Source organism: Uranotaenia lowii, chromosome 1 (assembly GCF_029784155.1).
Source record: "Uranotaenia lowii strain MFRU-FL chromosome 1, ASM2978415v1, whole genome shotgun sequence".
NCBI lineage: Eukaryota > Metazoa > Arthropoda > Insecta > Diptera > Culicidae > Uranotaenia > Uranotaenia lowii.
Genome location: NC_073691.1, coordinates 13666255 through 13691366, shown reverse-complemented (window position 1 = coordinate 13691366; position 25112 = coordinate 13666255). Strand labels below are relative to the sequence as shown.

The 25112-nt window shown below is 36.0% G+C and overlaps 1 protein-coding gene across 9 annotated transcripts in view; it reads right to left on the bottom strand.

Moving 5' to 3' along the window:
- Nucleotides 1-1376: 1376 nt before the first annotated feature.
- Nucleotides 1377-25112, bottom strand: part of LOC129740417 (adenylate cyclase type 9) — a 99908-nt gene continuing 76172 nt past the window's right edge. For all 9 annotated transcript variants that reach the window (XM_055732078.1, XM_055732079.1, XM_055732080.1 and 6 more), the window contains 4 exons: nucleotides 14830-15110; nucleotides 9917-11089; nucleotides 9755-9855; nucleotides 1377-9695 (listed from right to left, as the gene is read on the bottom strand). In XM_055732078.1, the coding sequence (XP_055588053.1) occupies nucleotides 6613-9695; nucleotides 9755-9855; nucleotides 9917-11089; nucleotides 14830-15110 (4638 nt within the window). In that variant the 3' untranslated portion in view covers nucleotides 1377-6612. The remainder of the gene's footprint in view (nucleotides 9696-9754; nucleotides 9856-9916; nucleotides 11090-14829; nucleotides 15111-25112) is intronic.

Here is a 25112-nt window from a genome sequence, read left to right as displayed (position 1 = left end):
ATTGATGAATGCAATGTCGCCTTGAAGCTAAAACGAGCAAAAATGAAGAAAAAATCAGCTTTACAAACGTTTAGCTGATAGTTATTGAGTGTTCAACTGATTGTCATGATTTTTTTCCAACCGGTTTACCTTATACAATTTTTATGTAGAGCAATTAACATCAATTAATGATTGTTAACTCAGTTTACTGAAATGCCAATAAAAGATTGTGGTTTTGTATAAAAAATGGTGTTCTTATCACTTTATTGTAATGAGGAGCTTAAACTGGCCTTACTTGAACATTGAAGACTTTGAAATAAGTTTAAAGTTTCGCAAATTTCAGTGGGGAGAATTCTCCATTTTTTCGAACTTCGATGGTCAGATAGACTCTATTTCATAGAGAAATTATTCGAAAATGCAACTTTTTTTGTACCGATATTGAAGAGCAAGAATCCTTCTTGAATATCATTTATTCAAAGTGGAAAATTTCCAGCAGATTCTTCGAATTATCAACGAAAAAGATAAGTTTCCTAGTAAATTAGCAGATTTTTCTTGATTGTGTCGTCTCAGCCTGTACGAATACTAGAGCAGGGTTGCCTTGGCACTACCTTCTTTGAATATTCCTTGATTTAAAATGACTGCCTTTAGTTTTTGTAAAAGTTTGTCTAAGATATCAAATGTATCAAACTTAAGGGAAAGACGTCAAAAATTGTTTCCCGCTAAATTTTATTTCTGGACCACTGTGCATTGCCAAGCCAAATAATGTTTTAAAATTTGGATTCTTATCATTTTTTTAATAAAAATTGTTCTATTTTTCTAAATTCGAATTTTTCACGTTAAAATAAAAAACATAAAAATTTATATGAAATTAAAAATATTTGTAAATTCAAAAACAAAAATTTTTAAATTGTAAAATTTTCAAATTTAGAAATTTTAAAAGTTCGAAGACATTTTGAAATTTGAAAACTTTAAGTTTTGAAATGTTACCCTTGAAAAGGGACATTCCAAACTTTAATTCGAGAATAAGGTTAGAGTTTTAGCATTTAGATTAAGATATCTAGTTCAAACCTTTTAAAGAAATTTGCGAACATTTCGTCATTTTTAGATAGATTTTAAAAAATTTCTTAACTTACCTTATTATTTTTCCACGAAGGTTGGATTTCGGTTTGTTTGCTTGTTTTCAATGTTCAGAGATGTCGCTAGTAGAATTCTTCAGAGTCCCCCAAGGCAGTCATCCAGGACCCTTCACGTTTTCAAGTTATTTCAATGCCGGGTGTTGGATTTCGACTTTCGGATTAAGCTGAACAGATGAACAATCTTGAGAGTGAGAATTTCTACAGGGCGGTTCTTTCAAATCTATCGAGTAAGGGAGAGAGAAAATAATGAAACCAAAACAACGACAGCAAATAATTCAATAGTTTGGTTCTAAGTTTTTTTTTTCTCTTCTTCTTCAAAGTGGTTTGTTTGTTCATTGTTTTAAGACAGTTGTGTTTGGAAACTTCCGCTTTGCTCTCATGTTTTGAAAGTTTTCATATAATGAATAGAAGTCCTATCTTTTGTTCCTTTTTTTAGACATAGGCTTTGATTAGCCTGTTTTTTCTGGTTTGCGGTTACCAGGCATCAAGGTTTATGATGATTGTTGTGTGAGCGAGTGTGAATGTGTGAGTAAAATTTTTGTTTCAATCACACACACACAAACACTCAGCCGCAGGGGTTTAAGTTCGTTTTAATTTTCTGTTTTTGGGATTTGTTCAGTAGCTTTTCGACGACTCTTTTTCTTGTCCTTTAGAATCACATTCAGTTGCCTACGACCGACAGTATTTTTTAACACGCATACTGCGATCATCTACTTCACTCCTGTCAAAAAGGTTCATATGCTCCAAAGCAGTTTTCTCTTTTTTTGATATTTGTTTCAATTCAAACGATTACTCTTCTTTAGATAAGTAGTCGCATCTAGAACACTTCAGTTTGATAACGATTCCATACATAGTGCACATATTGTGTAGAAAATTTCTTTTCCTAAGACCGTAATTTGAGCTAGTTTTATTTTAAATCAATTCCATTGCTTATCTTGCTTTTCCGTTTGTCGTGTTTTTGTTTTTGTTTGTTTTTTTTTCTTCTCTTTCTTGGTTTACGCTTATGGTGGTGTAAGTGTGTATGTTTGTGATTTTCTTTTTCAAACGATATTTATAGATTGTTGTTGTTATTTTTTTTCCTTTGCTACGCAGGTGTGATTTTACTAACACTGAACTAGTAGTATGTTTAATATTTTTTTACAAAGAAGATTGTATGATAATTGTGTGTTTTTTTTATTTTGCTATTCATTGACTGGTGTTGTTGATGGGATTTTTCTGTTTTTAAAATAAAAATTTGCTTGCATATTTGTGAGTGTGTGTCCTTCTGTGAGAGTGTTTGTTTCAGCTACTTTGTTGTGGTGGTATTTGTGAACTATCTCTAATCGTGTGTTGATGTTTTTTTATTCACTGTTGTTTTATTGAGATAAATCTTATATGTTTATAAACAGACTTTGTACTTGTTAACAAGTAGGGTATATTTATCTGGAGGTTTGTGTACTTCTTTTTTATTAAACTGCATTGCACTTGCATTGCCTTCAGCCAAGTAAGAATAGTGGTAGTCGTCAACACTTGTTTGTTGGCTTCGCTTAAAATACAAATACACTCAAACATGTATAACTTTCTCTTATAAATTTACACGAATCTGAATGCTACATAATGGTATTATATGCTTCAATACATGTATGAATGTAGAACTCGTTTACATTTAACTTGGTGTAAGATGTTGTATATAATCTCAATATCATTTTTTGTTGATGTTCTATTGTTTTAAATAATTTCTAAACGTATTTTCTTTTTTTCTAATCATTAGTGCCCCACACAGACAACGACGAACGATGATGTTTTTTTCACAAAACTACCACACAAAGATGGTGCCTCACTGTATGTAAATGTTACTTTTAGTTTGCTAAATTTTAAAACAAAAACAATGACAAACTTGCGAAAATGATTATTTTAGTAAATAACGGAGTGCCAAAGATCTCAATACACGTTTCTACTTTTTCCGATGACATCTGTTTTACAGCTGTATGGGTGTTAACTTTTCAGGTGATATGCTTTTATCAGTTTGCTTAAGTAGTTTGGACTTGCAGTCCTCTATTATTCTTTAGCCACCTTATCGGGACAAAAATAACCCGGTTTCAGATGTTTTTTTGATTAAGGGAAAAAGTCAAATCTTACAAAGTGAATTAGTTTTGAAAAATGATTCATTAATAAGATCCGGTGTAAAAAAATGAAATCTATCAGTGTGTTTTGTGAGTGCTTCATGGACTATTGATTGTGCTCTGTATTCTTGAATTGTTTTTTTTATTGAGGAAAATCGAAATAAATTTAAATAGGCTATATTTAAAAATGACTAAGCAGTTAAGGCAAGAAAAGAGCGAATTTATGTATTGGCAAGACATTAAGAGCAGGGTTTCCAGTTGTGCTATTTGTATGTTTTATGTGTTCTAGTTTTTTTTCGCTACCAGTTACTATGTTTTAAAAATATCATTGGCACGAGTAGTTACGATTGGGGATTTTCGGCTTGTGTTTATTTATTTTTTCTTTCTCTTTAGAATAGGCGTCTACTTCGTTGGTTTTCGGTTTAAATGTCTTAAAAAGAAAACAAAACGGACGAAAATTAAAAAAAATGGAGAATCTTTGTATTTTAAATTCTTATCCCGGAATAAAGTTTTAAAACAATTAACAGAAAGTAAATCTGGATGCTATGTATCTTGGATTTCATTTTGAATAAAAAAGCATTTAGTAATTTGATAATAAGAAATAGAAATAAGCGAGTTCGGTTAATCCAGTTAGCTCGAATGACCGCGGATTTTTTTTTGTTTGGCGTCGATCCAACGTTACGATCGATAAAAATCCAGATGTTCAAAATTACTGATTTTTTATGGAAATTTCCATATGCGGACAACGCCCGACTGTAAAACAAAACCTACAAAAACTTAACCGTTCCAATTCGCAAAAAATGGAAGTGTTTCTTAAAACTAACGGTAAAACTACAGTTATTAGGACCAATTTTACCGGTAGCTCAAACAAGAGAAATTTTACAGTATAGGTCATAAAAATACTAGTAGTTCAATAACTTTTGTAGAAATTTTACAGTTCTTTTTAAGTAGTTCTAGAGAAGTACCGGTAGTCCTAAACAAACTATTGAAATTTAACAGTTCGATGAACATTGTATAACTTTTACAGTTCGATGAAAATTATAGACAACCGGGTAGAAATTACAGATGTTCCGGTAAATAATAACGAAATTATACAGTTTGCAAGAAACAATTTTCCGGTAGTCGAAAAACAATCTTTATTCGAAAAAAGAATGAAATTTTACAGTTTGTTACAGTCAATACAATACCTAGGTTGAAATTACTGACGGCTCAGTGAAATTCAAAGCAACTGAAATTTGACAATTTGTTAAGAAGAAATTGCAGGAAATCCAGTAAGAATTATTTCATTATAGATTATTTTAGCAAACATATCGGCTATTTCTAAAAAAAATGAATTTCAGATTGCTTATTTTTTATTTTTTTTTACTTTCATTTACTGACATTCAACAGTTTGTTATACAAAAATTACCGTTAGTTAAAAAACAACCGATAAAGCCGAAAAACCGAAAAATAAAGCACCGATAGTTCGGTTCGATTACAGAGTTAAAAGTTTAATAATAACTACCGGAATGTTATAGTTTGCTGCCAGATAATATTCATCATTAGCTAGAAGCTCGGGAAAAGGATTGAAAATTCACATTTTTTACGTGAAAACTACCGGTAGTTCCTACAAATTGATAGAAATTGCTCGTTTAATTCAAATTGTCAAATGTTCAGTAAAAATTACCATTAGTTTGATATAAATCTGAGATATTTCGATAAAAATTACCAGTAGCTCGAGAAAAGTATCAAAGACTAGGGAAATTTTACAATTTCCTTTATTTGAAAATTACTGAAAGACGAGTAAAAATTATAGATAAACCGATGAAAAATACAGGACGTTGGGAAAAATATTTTGGTAAAATTTCAGGTATTTTGAAAAAAAATACCAGAAGCTTGGGAAAATTACAAGTAGTTAGATAAAAACTAGTGACATTTGTAGGTATTTCGTTCAAATTAATGGTAGTTCAAGAAAAGTATCAAAGTCAATAGGAAGGTTTAGCTGAAATGAAAAAAAAACTGAAAGAAGAAAATATTTTTTTTGTGATTTTTTCCCGAATCCAGATTTACTTTTTGTACGACCCAAACGCAAGCATATTGTATAGCCTTTGTTTTGTGGACAATTTGAAATCGCAAATTTCGCTTCTAAATTTCGTATAGTTGATAATTTTGGTAATGTCAAAATACTACTTTCCTGAAAAATAGTGTTTCGAAAAAATTATCTTTCTTATCAGGATCCAAATGTGAAGCAAATTTTTAACTCCTTTGAAAATCAAACTCCCGTCGAAAGCTAAGTGAGTTTCTGAGAGGTTCTAGACAAATAAGGCAAAGTTGGAAATGTTTTTAACATTTGTTTGAAAAAGTGTACGCAGGGTAGGCAGCTTTGAGAAGCGTTTTTCGAGCTCCGTAAGTAGTTAAAAATTTATATATGAAAAGCTTCCAACGGATATGATAATTGGTGACAGGGTGATGTTTCGAAACATGTTAGGATTTGTTTTTTTTTTTTCGAGAGAGATTGAGAGAAAGGCACGTAATGTACATTGTTTGTCGTTTGGGTATTGTGTATGGTTGAAACAATCGCCCTACGGTAGCAAAAGAGGAGCTTCTTCGCTTGATCTTTCATTGATTTTTCTTCATTTTTAGGAATCGATTTTCTTTATCAATATTTGTATTCTGGTCGTTTGTAGGAAATATTGAAGTTTTTCTTTTTTGTACAATTTACATAAAAGTATATACATGTAGGCTATTCATTAATTTAAAAAAATGGCAAGAGGGAAATCTATCAACAATAGTATGGGGAGCTACTTTTTCTTCTTAATCTTTAACGTTTCCTAATATATAACAGTTCTAGGTTACGATTATTGGTATTTTGTTCGTTTCAGACCAATAGTTTATTCTTTTCTTGTTTATTAGCTAAATATTATACTATGGTACGTACGAAATAACGCTCATAAATATTTAGAAAACCACTTCAAAACTCGTGTGTGTATGTGCACGCATAGTCCAGTGCCCGACTGGCTGTTTCGGGCAATGAACGGTTTCTACTAATGATTCTGATTCTGAAGTGATGTTTAGAATTTGTTTTTTTTTCTTGGAGCTTAACAATTCTCGTATTAGGTTGCTATACATTAGTAGAACATCCGAAGATGTTTGCTTGCTCTATAACGTTTTTTTTTCTTTAAAAAACCCGACTCTAGGAGGAGTGTATCCGTTTCTTCGCGAAAGAGTTGTTTGGCTTTCTAAGCTGTAACGTGATTGTATGACACTGAAACCACCTGTTAAGGTCTATAGGTTTTCGTAGATAGCTTTAAAGTAGCTAACTTTCAGGTTTAGGCGTTTTGTCTGTTGCGACTTTGTTTGACAGCCAAATCGAAACTAGAACGAAGGAAAACCAATTCCAGCTAATCGACGCCTATCTACACCGGATCAAAGTCCAGCTCGGGTGGTCCCAGCAGATCGGGCTTTTTGGCTACCAGCAGGTACACCTCCATGTGATCTTTACCTTTGACGTAAACTTTGCCCCGGGGCTCGAAATCGTAGCGCTCGGTTAGCACCGGGATGCAGGCACTGCCAACCTGAATCCGGCCGGGGACTCCTGTAGAATCCATCCTTGAGGCCACGTTCACGGCGTCACCCCAGATGTCGTAGTACAGCTTGCTGGTACCGATAACGCCGGCCGTCACGTCCCCAAAGTTGTACCCCACTCGCATAATCAGGTTGAACTCGAGCAGATCCCGGTTGAAAGAATCGACCACCTGTTGCATGGCGATGGCGAAATCCATCAGCGTGTACAGATGTTCGAAGTCCTCGCCGCGACTACTCGGATCCAGCCCGGAGGCCGCCATAAATGTGCTGCCGATGGTTTTGATCTTTTCCACGCAGCGAAACTCGGGCCTTGCCAACAGTTCGTCGAAGTCCCCTATCAGTTCGTTAAGTACCCTCAAGTATTCCTTACCACCTAGATATGATTCGTCGTACATTTCGTTGAAATTTACTATACTGGCAAATATGATGCCGATGTTGTGATGATTCTCCGAATATTTGGCTGTATTTTTTAGCTGTTCTGCCACGTGCTTGGGAATGATATTGTGCAGGAGCATGTCAGCCTGGTTCTTCATGTTCTGCACCCGGATCTTGTCCTGATTGGCGACTGCACTTCCGTAGAAGCTCAACCGGTAGCTGATTTCGAACTCTCGATTGAGGAAGCAAACCAACACCAGCAGCAACACAAGATCGACGTAGATTTCGATCCGGTAGTCGTTGAACCAATCGAACTGTGCTTGATGCAGCTCCGGATCAACGGTTGTCCCGTTGAAAGCTTCCGTTCCATTATTACTAGTCCCGTTATTGGCAATGGCTGCAGCTGCCAGATCACTTCGTTTCAGCTCCAACATGTGCGTAATGGCGATCAGAACAAACGCTACCGAGGTGCAGAAAGCTAAAGCATTCCTCATCCACCAGTTGAGCTGCGTAAAGTTGCAGAAGTGTATCACGCAGATGAACATCAGGAAGCCGTAGTGGAATTCGAAAATTTTGAACTTCGTTACATCCATCATGGAGAAGTTGGTTAGTATCGATACGACCGGCAGGGACATCATGATGGCGCCGCACAAATGCCACGGGTACCAGTTGGAGATCAGCCGAAGTAGCGAGTCGAAACAGCTCTGGGTATTAAGGGGTCGCGATCGACGGGCAAACTTGTGGGTCCTTCGACAGACCTGCTTGGTGCAGATGAAGATCGCGAAAAGCTGCAGGGTACTAAATGCCATAAAAATGCAGACCCACACTTTGTACGACTCTAGATATGTAGAAGGCGAGAGTAGGAATAGTGACGTTGAGGTGGCAAGGTAGATTAAGAACGATACGAAAATATCGATGTAGGTGTTGTATTTGGGGGTGGCAAGCGTTGGGGGACCTTCTTCGAGGTCAGGTTCGTTTCCAAAACGATGCGCCTTGTAGCGGAACTCGTGCTCCATCTGCCGGGATTTGAAACGTAGCGAAATCGGTGCTAATGGAGGTTTGACGAGGTAACTTCGTTGGCTTCGTGCATTGTCTCGCACACAGCGTATCAGTTGCAAATCCGATTGCTTTCGCAGCTGCTGGAGACACGCCGCCAGTGGATCCGGATGAGGTTCCTTGATCACGCAGTGGTAGTCGTTCAGTTCTCCATTGGATTTTAACGCGGCTATCGATGGTTCGGTGACCGTTGCAGCGGCCGCGGCAACAACTGCCGAGAGACTAGATTGAGAGCTAGTGAAGTATCCGGATACTCGATGCGCTGATAGGGCGGCACTCTGATTCATGAGCATGATGTGCTGCTGAATGCTGGACCGCCTGCTATTGGATCGAATGCCCGAATCCTTCCGAGATGTGGCCGACGGACACAGACTAGCTCCATCGCAAATCAGTCTACCACTGGGACATAGTGAACTGTGCCGACTATTCATATCGGTGCCGTTAGCAGCGATCGTGGAACTTCGTGGCCGCCCACTGGGTGCCTCCGTTACCAGCGAAGTTTTCTCGCACTGGGACCTATAGCTACCGGTCCTAGCGAAGGGCGATATGTCGCTCCTACTGGCTGAAATGTACGACCTCACGTCGATGATATCATCGAAGACCGAATTCTGACTTAAACTCGAGTTGTTATCGGCCCCACAACCTCCGCTGATCGATTTCGAGCCCTCGCGATCTCGTGATCGTACTCCTGGCGGTATGGTGCAACCTGTCACATCCAACGTATGACAACTCGGTCTAGGGGTTACGATCACGATCGGTAGCTGCTGGTAGCCGGCACCCGTCAACCCACCCGCCTGTTCCACTACACATGGCACTTCGTCACATTTTCTACTAATATCACAGTCTTTAACTTGCAGTTCCGGAGCCAGAACTACATTGGTAAACTGGCTACCGCCATTGATTGCCAAACCCGCCGTCGTTCCTGGCCCTGACTCGATCTTCTTTAATAACTTACCCATTTTCCAGTTCCTAAATCTACCGAACTTCTCGGTCGTAACGGCAACCGTCAGTCCATCGTCGTAACCTTCCCCGTCGGAATCGATTCCGTTCGGCATCGACTTGGTGCTTACAATTATCCTAGGCTTTTCAAGATCTTTTACCTGATGGTTGGCCCCGCTGGTCATCCCTTTCAGAAATTTGGTCATCTTCGAGAGCGATGCTATCCGAGGTCGAGGCGTCGAAACGGGTGAAGCGTTCAGCGAGGACGAAACCGGACCAGCCGGTGACGCTGGCGGAACTGCCGGATGATGGATCGACGATAGGTTGGTGGTGCTCTGCGAGAGACAGCTTACGTCACCGACCCCGCACAGATGATGATGATGGTTGTGCTGTTGGTGATGATGATTGTTGGGATGGTCCCCATCAAGTGGGGATGTCGCCAGCAGGTGACTTCCATCTCCGGGAAGGCCCAGACTGGAAAGGCCCTCCGTTATCGAGCTGACCAGATCTTGCTTCTTTCCTAGCACGAAGTAGGTGCGGTGGCCTTAAAGCAAATAAGAGGATTTAATGCTTGCAGTTATCTCTAAATAATCCAAAACTCACCATCAACTTCTTCGCCCTCTTCTATGATGTAGGCATCGCCCAGAAAACTGCACGTTTCTTCCGAAACGTGAACCTGATCGGGACGACCACTGGACTCCATTCTAAACCAGATACAATCAGTTATTATACCTATTTTCAGGAACTGGATCAGAGGTTCCTTACCTATTGGCCAGAGTAACGTCATTACTCCACACATCGAACTTTACCCGTTTTGTACCAACGATTCCGCAGAGCACGGTACCCGTGTGAACTCCCACTCGCATCTTAACTCCTTCTTGACGCTGAGCGTCGAAAACCCTCAGTGATTGGATCATCCCCAGACCCATCTCCACACAGCAAATGGCATGATCCGGTCTCGGTTCCGGACAACCCGAAACGCAATAGTAGCAATCCCCCAATGTGGAAATCTTCTCGCACCCATTCATCAGGCAAAGATCGTCGAATCGTTCGAAGAGATCGTTCAAAATTTCCACCAACTGCTCGGCCGTCTTATTCGACGACATCTTCGTGAAGCCCACAATATCTGCAAACAGAATCGACACGTTCTCCATGCTGTTCATGTGAAACGGTCGAAACAAACTCTTTAAATCCGACGGCGTTGCTCTTCGCGGTGGACACTGATCGAAGCTCATACCCTTCACAACACTCCCACTTTCTTTGAGTAACAGATCGGCCACCTTCGGCGGCATCATCGAGTGAATCATTTTCTCCTTCAACTGTTTCTCCATTTCCAACTGTCTTCGTACCAGCAAATTTTGACCCACCTTCATAAAGGTCCCCCGCATTCGAACCACTGTCATTATCAAAATATGCACCCCCATTAAATGCACACACAGCTGTATCAACACTCGTATGATCACAATTTTGTACACAAAGTTACTGCCATCGGCAGCCTCGATTCGCTCCGGACCCTCCAGATCGTCGATGTGCGGATGCTGATCGTAATGGTGTTGATGGAAAAAAGACAACACCTCAAAGCACACAGAATACGCTACCGTTATACTGCCACAAAGCCACAGCGGCAGCGGAATGATCGTGTAGATCAGCATCACGATCTCGATGCAGATCGAAAAATGCCCAAGAGGGCTCAGTGACCTATCCGTGAACAGCATCAGGAACAGCGAAAATAGGCACAGCAAAATGGCGCACGCCGACGATATCACATCGGTGTAGGCCCGGTAGGCATCGGTGTGGGTGACCCACATGCCCACCAGGCCGAACACCAGTATTAGGCCGATGGCGACGGTGAGCAGGCTGTAGCGGGTCGGACCACCACCCAACAGGAAGTAAATCAGCCACACCAACGAGCAGAGCAGGATGTAGAACAGTGCAAACCTGTTGGGGAGAGAGAGAGAGAGAAAATGGAAATTCGATCAGTCGCTGTTGATCGGATAAACTAAGGATAATGAAAGACGAAACTGTTATAAAAAAAACCCGAAAACTAAAAAAAGATCTTTTTTTTTGTTATGTTTGTTACTCTGTAACTTTTGTAAGCTTTAAAATTATGTTACTGTACACGAAAAAAAATATGTCAAGAGATTTCAGAGATAAGTTTCAAGAAAGAAGTTCAACCATGCCTCGAGTGGTAAAATCGATCAAAGAGAACTAAGCTGACAGTGGAACAAAAACAAATACAACCGACTAGAAGAAGGCAATAAACTCCAGAGGGTTTACTTCTAAGCGAATTCCAAGCTTTTCGATTCGGGACGAAACCACGAAGTAAATTTTTCTGTCTAATTCATCCAATAAGTATGAAAAAGATTCAATGTTGACAGGTAAAAAATCTCTTCAACAGAATCAATCCCAATCTCGCGTTGAAAAGCTGAACCCCGTTACTAGTTGAAGTTTTCAAAATCCTAAAATCCTGCATTTTTTCGTTGGCAAAACTCGCTTGGTACTCACACGGAGTATTGTTTTTTTTCTTTCAACAATATTCTGCTTATATTTAATTATATTTAGGGTTGATTCTCGATCACCTATCAATATTCGACGTTCAACTGTACACATGGTTGATTATATGATGGGGTTTGTGCATTCATCTATAAATGTAGTTGGTTCATCTGATCTTCTGATTGATTTTTCGCCCTCAACTTTAAATACAGTAGATTCAACTATATTCTTTGATTGATATTTTGCATTAAGCTATAGATATAGTTCATTTAACTATATTTGTATGGTCGATTTTATGAAATCGACTATATGTAGATTAGGGTGGAAGCCATATGGGTCATGTCGAATTTCGAAACCGACGTTATACATTTTGTAAATTGGTCTAAAAGACTGACCTGTGCAATATTTCAGCTCAGTCGGACTTGAGTTAGGAGTGAATATGCATGAAACGTCGAGATTTGGTGTTATACAACTTGGTGGTATTGAAGGTCAAAAAATCGAAACTTTGATCGCTTTATGGCACCCCTAAATCAAGTCCGATTGAACTGAAATTTCGCAGTCAGTTTTTTGGGCCAATCTACAAAATGAGACCATGAAATTTTTCCCATACATTGATTGCTACCCTAATGTAATGTGATTTTAATGTAGATTTAAGAAATTTCTATGGTTGGTTTCACGCCTTGAAATAAACATAAAAGAAATATTTAAGTTAACCGTAATACATTTCACTTGTTGGTGTCGTGCCCCTAGATCACTGTTTTTACGTTATCGTATTATTACAAATCGCCAGCCTCATTTAGTTTTTTCATCTTCTGAACCATTTCTGAAAAATCGAAACAAATTCAGATGATGAATGTTAAATTAGCTAAAAAAACTAAATGAGGTTGGCGATTTGGCATTGTGCGATAGCTTAAAAACTGTGTTCGAGGGGCACGATACCAACAAGTTCTTAAGCCGAAAAACTGGAAAAGACCTTAATTTTAAATAACTATTGTCGCAAGAGCAAATTCTGGCTCAAAATGTTGTCGAAAAATTCCTTTTAATTCAGGCACAGAATTTTGTTCTAGATCACTGCAACTGCAGCCCAAAATCATTTTAAAATTTCTTACTTTGAACTTATCTCAAAAATAACTTGATAGATTATTACGAAATAATGCACGTGAGGAAATGTTATTATGCTGAAATGTAGTTTTGTTCACTCAATTTCACTTTTGCTGTCTACAGCACAAACTTCAGTTCAGTAACCACTTTTTTTCGAGTGCAGTCCTTTGTTTTTGTCATTTTTTTCTTTTTCGTTGTTTAGGTTTTAACTTTTTTATATTTTTTTTTAATGTTTTCATACATATTTGTCATATCAGTAAATTTGTTTTTAGATTAAGATTTCCATTCATCCTTTTAATATGGTTTCCTCTTCTTGTCAGCTTTGACCGTTTAATTTTGTACAATTTTTCTTTTTTTATTTCAGGCGATAATTTTTTCTTCTTCTATTTGTCTTACTTTAGATCTGCATCATTTTTTGTTGTTTAAGCTAATTTTAACATTTAATTCGCTTTGTCATTTTGATCATTCTTGTCACTTCCGCATATTTTGTTATTAAGGCCATTTTTGTCATTTTGTTTTTGACATTTTTTAAATTTTTGTCATTCTATAAGATTTTGTCATTTTGGCCATTACCGTAACTTTCGTAATTTTTTTCATTTCGAACGTTTCTCTTATTTTTTATTCTATTCATTTTGTCAGTTTTGTAATTTTTATAGTTTTTGTTTTTTTGTAACTTTTGTAATTTTGATCATTTTTATAAATTTTTCATTTTTTAGAGATCAAAATGAGAAAACGCCGGATCGAAAAATAAGATAAAATTAACTAAAATATTTAACATAAAAAAATTTATGAATTATAAGGAATTTAAACAAGATTTCACCAGTCGTTTAGTACTTTTTGACCTCTCTTCTTGATTTTTAACCCAATACTTAAAAAAAAACCCGATACCCAAAAAAGAAATTTCGTTCAACTTAATCTTCTTTGCAATAATTTTTTTCGGTTAATTAAAGATAGGTGTTCAATATCTATATTCAATAATAGTTATCTATGCTACAAGTTGCCAAAAGTGGATTTTTTTAGCACGAATCGTAAATGAATCCAACGAGGCTTGGCGAATTTTGAATGCTGATAGCTGATTCGAAAATTTAATTTAAATTTAGGGTTGTGTTGATTTAGGTTGACAAATGGTGTCAAATTTCCAAACAAATTTGAGGCTCTTCAAGCGACCTCCTAAAGATACTCAATTGAGCGGATATTTGGCATGGGGGCCTTCTCGCCGACCAAGAAAAGATTTCAGGAACATAACCCCATTTTTGGATCACGCTGGTAGATTAGACTGAGTTGATTTGGGGTCATCTTTAAATTTCTCAAACCCTGGGGTCATAAAAGCATCCTTATGGTTCAAAACTCATACATATTTTTTTGCACAATTTTTGTGTAACGTTTACTTGAGTAACTTTGAACTTTTAAGTTTGTATGGGAAAATTGAATATTTTGTACAGAAAAATCTACATCATTTTTATTTCTTCTGTGGAACCGAGCCTGTTTATGGTTTTGGTACCAATTCATAAATTATCTAAAGAAAATTTTCCGTCGAACAACTTTGTCAAGACCGTAACTTCGTATCTTATAAGGCAACAAAGTTATTAGGTGTTTAATGAGGGTATGCTTTTTGGCATTGAAAAATAATATATTCAATTGACATCACTGCTGGGTGCCTAGCGAGGCGTCTGCAAGGATGTCAATTGAATTTATTGTTTTTCAAAGACCCCTGTGAAAATTTCCTTTAGAGAATTTATAAATTGGCACAAAACTCAATAGCAGGTTCGGTTCTGCAGAAAAAAAAAAACAAAAATGATGTTGATTTTTCAGAACAAAATATTAAATTTTTCCATACAAACATAAAAGTTCAAATTTACTCATGTAAACGTTCCTTAAAAATTCTGCAAAAAATCATGGAAGAGTTTTGGACCAAAACGAAGCTTTTTAGACCCCAGGGTTTGAGAAATTCAAAGATGACCCCAAATCAACTAAGTCTAACTGGTATATACTTATATCATCACCTGTGGACTAAGTGATTCTGGGCGACTTTTTTTTTCTTTAAGAACTTTCTTAAACTACATCTAATCTGGGAGGTAGCTTACCGAAACTTGAGTCGTATCTGCGGGAAAACGCTGGCCTGGTACTGGCCCTCCAGCACCGGCGAATCGAACCGGGGATCGAACCAGGAACGCGGTGCAGCCCGCTCGAATGCCACCGGCAACATGACGCTACAGCACGAGTGCCTCCGGTCCATCTGGGTCAGGTAGCTCTGGATGTACGGCGCCAGCGAGATCTGGATGTCCTCGACGGAACCCTTCTGGCTCTCGGTTAGCACTGGGGGCATCGTCGTGAACGACGTCGAGCGCCGATGGTTGGACGTTGTCTGTCAACGAGATAGCAACACAAACACAAACAGAAAAAAAACAAACGTTGGTTAGAAGCGAGATTTTTCATTTGCCGAACGCGATAATTCAGTATAAACTCTCAAGGTCTATCTATATTATTCTATATCTATACAAGATAGATACTGGTCCAATAAAGCTGGAAAAGATCTCTTATCAAAACGGGCGTGTGTTGTCTGAATCGCTCGTAATGCTCAACACTAAGCCGGTTAAGAAATGAGGGGCTAGCCAACTGGGAGATACCGTGAGGATTCGTTTGACCTCCTCGGCTCAAATGGAAATTGGGTCAGTATTTAGGTGAGGTTTCCTCTAAGCATAAAAAAGTTGATCGAAAAAAAACTCAATAATTTTTTTAACCGGATGTCACAAATTAATTTTCAGCAAAGATACATTTATCTCAACATGGACAAATGTACACTTGTCAGCGTCTAATTGTGTATCGACACTTCTATCACGGCAAATCAAAATAAGGCAAATTAAAAAGATAACGAACCCCCAAAAGAAAGAAAAATAAACACATCATCACAAAATTGGTGACAAAAAAAAAGCCACAGAATGAAGTAAGCTAAACATGTGCACAGTGTGTTGATAACAGCCGCGCGGATGCGTCTGGATGACCGTCAACCAGATAGGGTTGATAATAATTCAATTATTACTGTTTTCCCCCCCCTTCCAGTTTGGCTCGTTTGCTCCAGAAAGTCAGCAATGGGGGAGGACCCAATTGACATACATACTTGTAAATTAGTTTTGTCTTCATTGCTTCACTCGCTGTACTAATAAACTTTGATTAGCAAACATAATTGGGCATTTACAAGCGCAGTTGTTCCGGTAGTTTTATTGAGAATGAACTTTTTTTTATGGTATGGTTTTTTATGGAATAGATTAAATTGCTTCAATCCAGCTGAATCAGTTTTTAAACAATTGCGCTCTTGAAATTCAAAATAAATGCAGAAATAAATGTTTAAAAACTTTTCAAAAAATTTAAAACATGATTATTGACAAAACGTTAGAAAATTATCCTTTGTTTACTCTCTGGAGCCACCATCGTGAAACTTCGACACAATAAGAAACAGCGTTCCTTTTGCGTTCTATGGTAGAAAATAGAGATGTACCGAATTTTCGGTCGGCCGAATATTCGGCGCCGAATATCGCCGAAAAACCGTTAAGCCGGCTCACCGAATAGTTGAGCTAAGTATTCGGCCGAATAGGCCGAATATCTTCTACAGACTTATAAATTTTTCAAATATTTTTTGATAGTTTATAAAATATGATTTCAACAAAACATCTAAACTGTATCCGCGTATCTTTCACTGTAGATCGTACAGGAGGTTGCTGAACGGTATCGCTTTATATTTTGGTTATAGTTTATTCCAGATTTTCAGGATATATTCGGGCTTGCCCTAAATCCAGTAAAGAATCCAGATAAGTCAAACTGGACGGAATATCCAGAAATTGTTTAATAATTCCCGAGTTTTGATCGGGTTTATTCAGATTATTTGCTAAATCGCTGCGAAAAAAAATCTCAGATACCTCTTTAAATTTTTTTTAACGATTTTGTGTTCAACTTTTCGAAAATTTCAAAATATACATAAATTTTGCCTTTTTATATTTTTGAATACCTGACCGTCTGGATACGTATGGTTGAAAGTATGGTTTGCTTAATGTTTAGGATTATGTATATTTTCAACAACTATTTTACAGACATCTTGCTCAAATTCGACCTTCATCTATTTCAATATCAGAGAAGCAATTTCAAAAAGCTTGGCACCTGTTTCGATATATTTTATCCCAGATTTCACAGGAACGCAATCTCTTTGGTGATAAACGCCCTAGAAGCTACTAGTCATCTGATGTCTTATCAGTTATTGGCGACATTTTTAAAATCAGAAAGACTCCTGCTTAAAAAATATCTTGTAAAACGTCATCCGATAATATCATCTGGTTGAAAATAATCGACTGAAAACATTAGGGGCATTAATATGGAAGAAATAGAAAGCATTGAAATAATTGCTTAAGGGGTTTTCACTGAAAACTCAATAAAATATTCGACCGAATATTCGGCCGAATATTCGTTTGGCCGAATAGTTGAAAGGTCAATATTCGGTATTCGGCCGTTCGCCGAATACCACTATTCGGTACATCTCTAGTAGAAAACATTCGAAAACGTACGTTAAGTAATACTATAATCTCGATGTACTGTTGAATTCACGCTTCTCATTTTTGTATCGTTACTATCTGGAGCCACTCCGAGCCACCGAATTAGATTTAAATTGATAAGCAGTCGAAAACTTTGATCCAGTTGGGGTAGCAGCTCTCTGGGAGCCACTTGGCTGACATTGTTACAAAACATCAATATCAGTTTCTCAAAATTGCAAGAAAGATAATGATATCTACTTCAATCCTCTAGTACCCAACCTAAATATCTACTGAAATTGTCCTAAAACCGCTTCGAATAGTTATTTCATTTACAATTTTTTTTCCGTTAAACGATTGAATAGATCTTTTTCTAGAATTTGATGTCAGCTATTATAATACGCGTGACATTCGCTGTTGCTTAGTGAAGTCCAAAAACCAATAAAAACAAGAATGTGGCCCGTTTTTTCAAAGATCCAAAATATTTTTTTTGTTTCGATTATAGTCGTTTTACCATCTTTATAGCATTCGCGACTTTATCAACGTTGCAGTTTGCGGATCGTTTTTGAAAAACTTATCCGGTACAACTGTGTTCAATGTTTACTCTCTTCCAAAAATCATCGTTTTACAACTCATGGGAGCTTTTCATCAACATGCCCTCTAGCTTAAAATTTCAACACCTATCAAGCTTTCTCCTATTGGTGCACTAATGCCTGTCTATCCACCTTTCTTTCAAATTTCTATAAAAAATAAAATTCTCTCTAGTTTTCATTCCGCCGAACATATCATTAAAATTATAATCATTTTATAATATGTATGTAAATGTAAAAATGTAGCCTTAAATGCAACAAAGGTTCCGGATTGATTTTTTGAAAAAAAAAAAATCAACCGAAGTTGGTTAAAAATAATGAAATAAAAAATTTGCCTAAAATATTTTGTTTGAAAAATCAAATATTTTTCATCAATATAGTTTTTTTTATAGAACAATATACAACTTCTGTGAATTTTTTAGCGAAAACAAAATTTGGGTTCAAGAGGGTTGAGTTGAAAAAATCGTCAAAGACAATGGAAGATTTAAAAATTAATGAAAAGAAATGTCCACTTTGGCACTCTCTGGAGCCACCTCCCTGGACAGTTTTATAACAAGGAGATCCATGATTTTTTTTTTCATTTTCGAACTATTTTCCCGTGTTTTTATGAGTTTACTTTTGTTTTTAAGGTCTCTGATTGAAGTTTCGTTTTAATTTATTTTTGTAATTTTGTGCCTAATGTATTTTTCACATAAATTTCACTTTTTAGTCAAGTGTTTGCTCTATTCTTCTTTTGTTTTTATATTAGTGTTATCAAAGATTGATTTAACTCAAAACTGACCCATTTTAAAATTTCGCCACGCCACATCACCAAGACTAGGGTGATGGGCGAAATCCGACGAATGATTTGAAAGCCAAAATGTTCCAAAACTCTTTGAAATTCTCTGGAGCCACTATTATTATAAACAGTGTTTTGAGTAGTACATCTGTGTAAACTTTTACTAAATATTGTGCCTAATGTATGTTTCACATAAATTTCACTTTTTTGGTCAAATGTTCGTTCTATTTTTTTTTTTGGTTTTATGTGATTACAGGGTGGCCAGCGAGTTTCCATTTTCAAATTCCCGGTTTTCCCGATTGAGATTTTATGGTTTCCCTCGTTTCAAAATACGCAAAAAATATGTCCATCAGGTTTTTTGACTCAAAACTGAAGATATATTTATGCAAGTTGAAAGTAAAAGTGTGAGAGGACTTGATTGTTTTTAGTTTAATCTTGAAACTCAAAGGTTATTTTAATTACGGTGATCGTAATACGATAAGAAAATTAGTCTAGTTGCCCGAACCTTAACCGAAAACTGTCATTTTTTCAGTCTCTCATAATATCTTCGCTTTTTATAAGAGAGACTGCTATAATTTATTATTTGCATGGATAAATCATAGTTTGGATATGATGAAATTTAATACTTTAAAAATTTCAAGTTTAAATTCTAAATTTTTCTATTGAAATCTACTGATTAATAATCTGATAAGTTCTTAAAACAGATTCAGATGAACCTTGTTCATGATAAGCAATCTGATATTTTATTTCGGATCTCATATTGAATACTGGATTTTTTTTTTGGATACCTTTAACATTTTTATTTGAATGCGCTGAGTTTTTGATTTTCTGTCCTATCTCAAAAATGCATGTTTTTATTCGATTTTGTATGTAAACAAGAATCAAACAAAACCTTGGTCTCTTGTTACATCTTCTGCCATCTGTGCGTTTATCAAATAACCGAATAAAATGATGGCACCTTTTCTTTCGGCATTTTTCTCGCATGGGACAAAAAGTTAAAATTGAGCCAAATATATTAAAGAAAATATTTTCGAAACAACATAACCTCGAGGTTATGTCGTTTATCAGAAATTTCCACACCAAACCAAATTCATATCTCTCTTCTAATGTTCTATTAAAATTCATTTTTTTTTCATCAAATTAATCCGATATTTTAGTCGAACTCGTCCAAATAATTCCCCTAGTTTAAATGTGTTTGTTAGATTTCTGCTAATTTTTCCAAGTTTCGTTTCAGCATAACGTGTTTTTCTAAAAAAAAGAGCTCCTGATGCTGACTTGAAGTTCATCAATTCTGGACTAGTGTATAATAATTCCAGTTATAAGATAGATGATAAGCTAAAATCTTAGTTTTCGAGATGTGAATTCAATAGAAAACTGTCGTATGTCAACATATGAATTCACATCAGAACTATAAATTCGGGGCATTTAGATTTTTTTAAAATTCCATTCACTTATTTCTTAATTCAGATTTTAAAGTTCTATTTTTTCCAGATATTCGCAAGAAAGTGCACAATAGTAATTTTTTTTTAATTAATTAACGTTTTAAAAGTTAACTTACAAGACTTCAAGTATTAAAACTTCAGTTGTGAAACGTTTATATAATTTAAAAACTTTTATATTTTCACTGCAGTGCGTGAGCTAAGAAATAAGCTAAATTGGTGGTCGATAAATCTCAATTTTTGAAATATTCCCGACTTTTTACTCATTAATATAAAATCATTTTACTCATTAATATAAAATCCTGACATTTTTCTGCTCTTCCCAAATAGATAACAATCCTGGAATAAACGACTATAGATTGTAAAGTTTCTGAGAGCAAGTTCCGTCATGATGAAATGAATGTATTTTAGGATATAATAGGATTTATAAATAATTTTCCCGGTTTTGATTTGAAATTCCCGGTTTTCCCGATCTCATTTCAAATTCTCGGTTTTTTCCCGGTTCGCTGGCCACCCTGGTGATTGATAAATAAAAACCTCGTTTTTGCGTTTTACCTGAATGTATGCTTTATTAATATGTCTTTAAAAAACTTTATCACACTTCCTGTTTTGGTTTTTTTTAATAAGTTTCCTAGTATTGTTTCATGTTATTTTTTTCTGTTATTTAATTTCTCATTGGTGGTTCTTAAAGTCTGCTTCATTTAATATTGGAACAAATTCTTTTGCTCTTTTTTTTTTTTTTTTTTTAAATATGTCTTTATTTGTATCAAATCATCATTACATTTATATTACATTATTACATTAAATTAGGTGTTCAGCTCAATAATGAACTGTTCATAGCCATATAGTTAACTTGGTAAAAGAAATTTATTTATAAGAACTAAATTTGCTTAGCGCAATCAAGAATTTAATGTAGGAGAACATCCTGTAATGGCAAAAATATTTTAAACTTAAAACTAAACACTAACCTAAAATTAAACTAATTATAGAGAGAACGAATCTCTGCGATGGAAGACTGCATCGATTTGCCTCTGAAGTTGGAGATAATTTTGTTGGCCATCTCTCCGATCGATTCAATGCCCGCAATCCGATGAAGATCTTCGGTGCTGTGCCAAGGTGGAAGCCGCAAAATCATTTTCAGAACCTTGTTCTGAATCCTCTGGATGGCCTCCTTCCTCGTCGCGCAGCAGCTAGACCAAATCGGAACTGCATACATTATCGCTGGTCGAAATACTTGTTTGTAGATAAGCATCTTATTTCGCAGACACAACCTGGATTTCCTGTTGATGAGAGAATAAAGAGATTTAGTATATTTATTGCATTTTGATTGAATATCTTCAATGTGATTTTTAAAAGTAAGATTCCGATCAAGTGTGAGTCCCAAGTACTTCACGTGATCAGACCATTCTAATGAAACCCCATTAAAAGTTATAGAATGATTTTCATTAGGTTTTAAAAAATTTGCTCTTGGCTTATGGGGAAATAAAATAAGTTGAGTTTTGGAAGCGTTAGGAGAAATTTTCCACATTTTCAAGTAATTCAAAAAGGAATTTAAATTTTGTTGCAATCTACTGCGTACCACCCGTAAATTTCGACCTTTGGCTGAAAGCAAAGTGTCATCAGCAAATAATCTTCTACCTTTTCCTTCTGGTACATCAGGAAGATCTGAAGTAAAAATATTGTATAAAATTGGCCCAAGTATACTGCCCTGAGGGACACCAGCTCTAATGGGTGTCCTTTCAGAGCATGAATTTTGATAGCTTACTTGTAAGGTTCGGCTAGTGAAATAATTTTGAATAATTTTGGTGAGATATACAGGAAAATCAAATCGAGCTAATTTAGCTACTAAACCTTTGTGCCAAACACTGTCAAAAGCTTTTTCAATATCAAGAAGAGCAACACCAGTTGAAAAACCTTCAGATTTGCTAGCGTTAATCATATTAGTTACACTCAAAAGTTGATGTGTAGTAGAATGTCCATGACGAAAACCAAATTGTTCATCAGGGAAAATAGAATTCTGATTAATGTGAATCATCATTCTATTCAAAATAACTCTCTCAAATAGTTTACTTAAAGAAGGAAGCAAACTAATTGGCCGATAACTTGAAGGCTCTGAAGCACTTTTTCCAGGTTTCAAAATTGGAGTTACTTTGGCATTTTTCCATTTATTGGGAAAATAAGCCAAATGAAAACATTTGTTGAAGATTTTAACTAAAAAATTTAAAGTGCTTTCAGGCAACTTTTTAATAAGAATATAGAAAATCCCATCTTCCCCTGGAGCTTTCATATTTTTAAATTTTTTGAAAATCAATTTAAATTCATCAATATTTGTCTCACAAGAACTTTCAAACACATTTTGCTTAGAAAGAATATCATCAAATTCAAGGGAAATTTGAGCATCAATTGGACTTACAACGTTTAAATTAAAATCATGAGCAGACTCAAATTGTTGGGCTAATTTTTGAGCTTTTTCTGCATTAGTTAAAAGAAGTTTATCCCCATCTTTCAAAGTAGGAATTGGCTTCTGGGGCTTTTTCAGAATTTTAGTTAATTTCCAAAATGGCTTTGAGTAGGGTTTTATATCCTCTACTGCTTTAGCAAAATTTTCATTACGAATGAAATTTAAACGACGTTTGATCTCTTTTTGAAGGTCGCAATAAATTAATTTCAAATAAGGATCCCTAGTACGTTGATATTGGCGTCGACGAATGTTTTTCAGTCGTATCAAAAACTGAAGATCATCATCAATTAAAGGTTGATTAAATTTATGTTTAACTTTAGGTATTGAAGCGGCTTTAGCATTGACTATTGAAGTTGTCAAATTTTCTACAGCCAAATCAATATCTTCTACTGAATTCAGTGGAACGTTTACATCTAAATTACGTTCAATAAAATTCATGTATCGCTCCCAGTTAGCCTTTTGAAAGTTAAAAGTTGATTTTAAAGAGTTTTCAATGGGACTTTGGGATAAAGAAAATGTTACTGGAAGGTGGTCTGAATCGAGGTCCGCATGAGTAACTAATTGACTACAATGCTCGCCTAAATCCGTTAGAACCAAATCAATTGTGGAGGGATTTCTAATTGAAGAAAAACAAGTATGCCCATTAGGATATTCAACAGTATAATAACCTGCAGAGCAGTCGTTAAATAAAATATTCCCATTTGAATTTGATGAAATATTATTCCAAGATCGGTGTTTTGCATTAAAGTCACCAATAATAAAAAATTTAGATTTATTTCTGGTGAGTTTTTGTAAATCTCCCTTCAAAAAATTTTTCTGTTCACCGCTGCATTGGAAAGGCAAATATGCGGCAACAATTATAATTTTCCCCATAGAAGTTTCTAATTCAATTCCAATTGTTTCTAAGACTTTTGTATTGAAAGAAGGAAGAAGTCTAAATTTGAGACGACTATTGATGACAATAGCTACACCCCCACCTTGTCGATCAAGTCGATCATTTCGTAAAATTTTAAAGAAAGCATTGCTTTTCAAGCTATTGTCTGGCTTTAAAAAAGTTTCAGTGATGGCAGCAATATGTATGTTTTGAGTTTTCAAAAATAAAAAGAATTCATCTTGGTTAGCCAACAAAGATCTAGCGTTCCAATTCATAATATTTAAACATCTATTTGGATCCATGAGGGAATCGTAAAGTCATAATAATTTTGTTAGCATAATTAAAAGAAGTTTGGAAAGCTTCAAACATTGAATTTGCTTTCAACATAAGTTGCATCATTTCCATTAAATTTTGATGCAAAAATTTTAATTTTTCCTCAGTAATCTCACCCAAATCAACAAAATTGTTAGGATCAGAAATTGAAGGAGAAGAACAAGTATTTGAATTTCGGGGATTTTCCCAAGCCTTCGCATGAACGTTGAGACTTGGTTTTTTCCCATTTTTATTAGTTATGCCTGGAGAGGGCAACCCATTTTCAACCACCTCTGAGAACGATAAACAACGAGTCTGTGGCGCAGAATCAGCCCAGGTAACATTAAAATCACTTCGGGTATTACCCAGCCGTGATTCCAATGTAGGCCGAGGCTGACTGCGAACAGGCAGGTTGTTTGCCGGTCTGACGTGTGAAGACGAAAAAGAGGAAGGAGGAGAAGAAACTTTTCTGGAAACTTTGGGATTTTTCCTAGAAGCAACTATTTTTGCCCTAACGGGACAGTCTAGAGAATTCGAGGAATGATTACCTGCGCAATTCGCACACTTAAAAAATTCTGTTTTTGGCTTATCACCACCAAAAAGGCATTTAGATTTTTCATGATCGAATGAGCCGCAAAACATGCATCTGGCATTCATTCTACAATTTTTAGTGCCATGACAAAAAGCTTGACAACGACGACATTGCGTAATATTTTGTAAAAAATTGGTAGTAGATTTACGAAAAGGTTCAAATTTTACTCGACAATGAAACATAAGACGAGCCTTTTCCAAAATTTTCAAATTATTAACCTGATCCTTTTTAAAATGGATCAAATAAAGTTCAGGAGCAAAACCAACACTACTGGTATTATTCGTGTTGGTTCTTTTCCTCATTTGAATTACTTGAATTGGAGAAAAACCTAACAAAGAATTTAATTCAGCTGTGATCTCATCCGGTGTCTGATCACCAGTGAGACCACGAAGTACAACTTTAAATGGACGATCACTTCTAGTGTCGTACGTAAAAAATTGGTGTTTTTTATTATTCAAATAATTTAAAACCTTTTGAAAATCATTAAAAGATTCCGCTGATCTGAAAAGAAATCTTCACATCCTTGACGGAAGTGACGATTTCTTTTCGAAAGGCATTGAAGTCAGGAATCGTGACCGTTATTGGTGGAATCTTTTCGTTTTTAAGAGTATAAGAAGAGGAAGAAGGTTTCTTAGTACTCTTATCAGAATTAAATATGAATATTTCCTCATCACCGATGTTATGAAGGACATCGAATGAATTGGAAATTTCAACTTTTTTGGCAGATGGCCCTGGATTAGGTTCAGCAATCCGTTTTCTTCCGGCCCTTGAGCCGGCCGAAGACTTCCCCATGCTGGAAAGAAA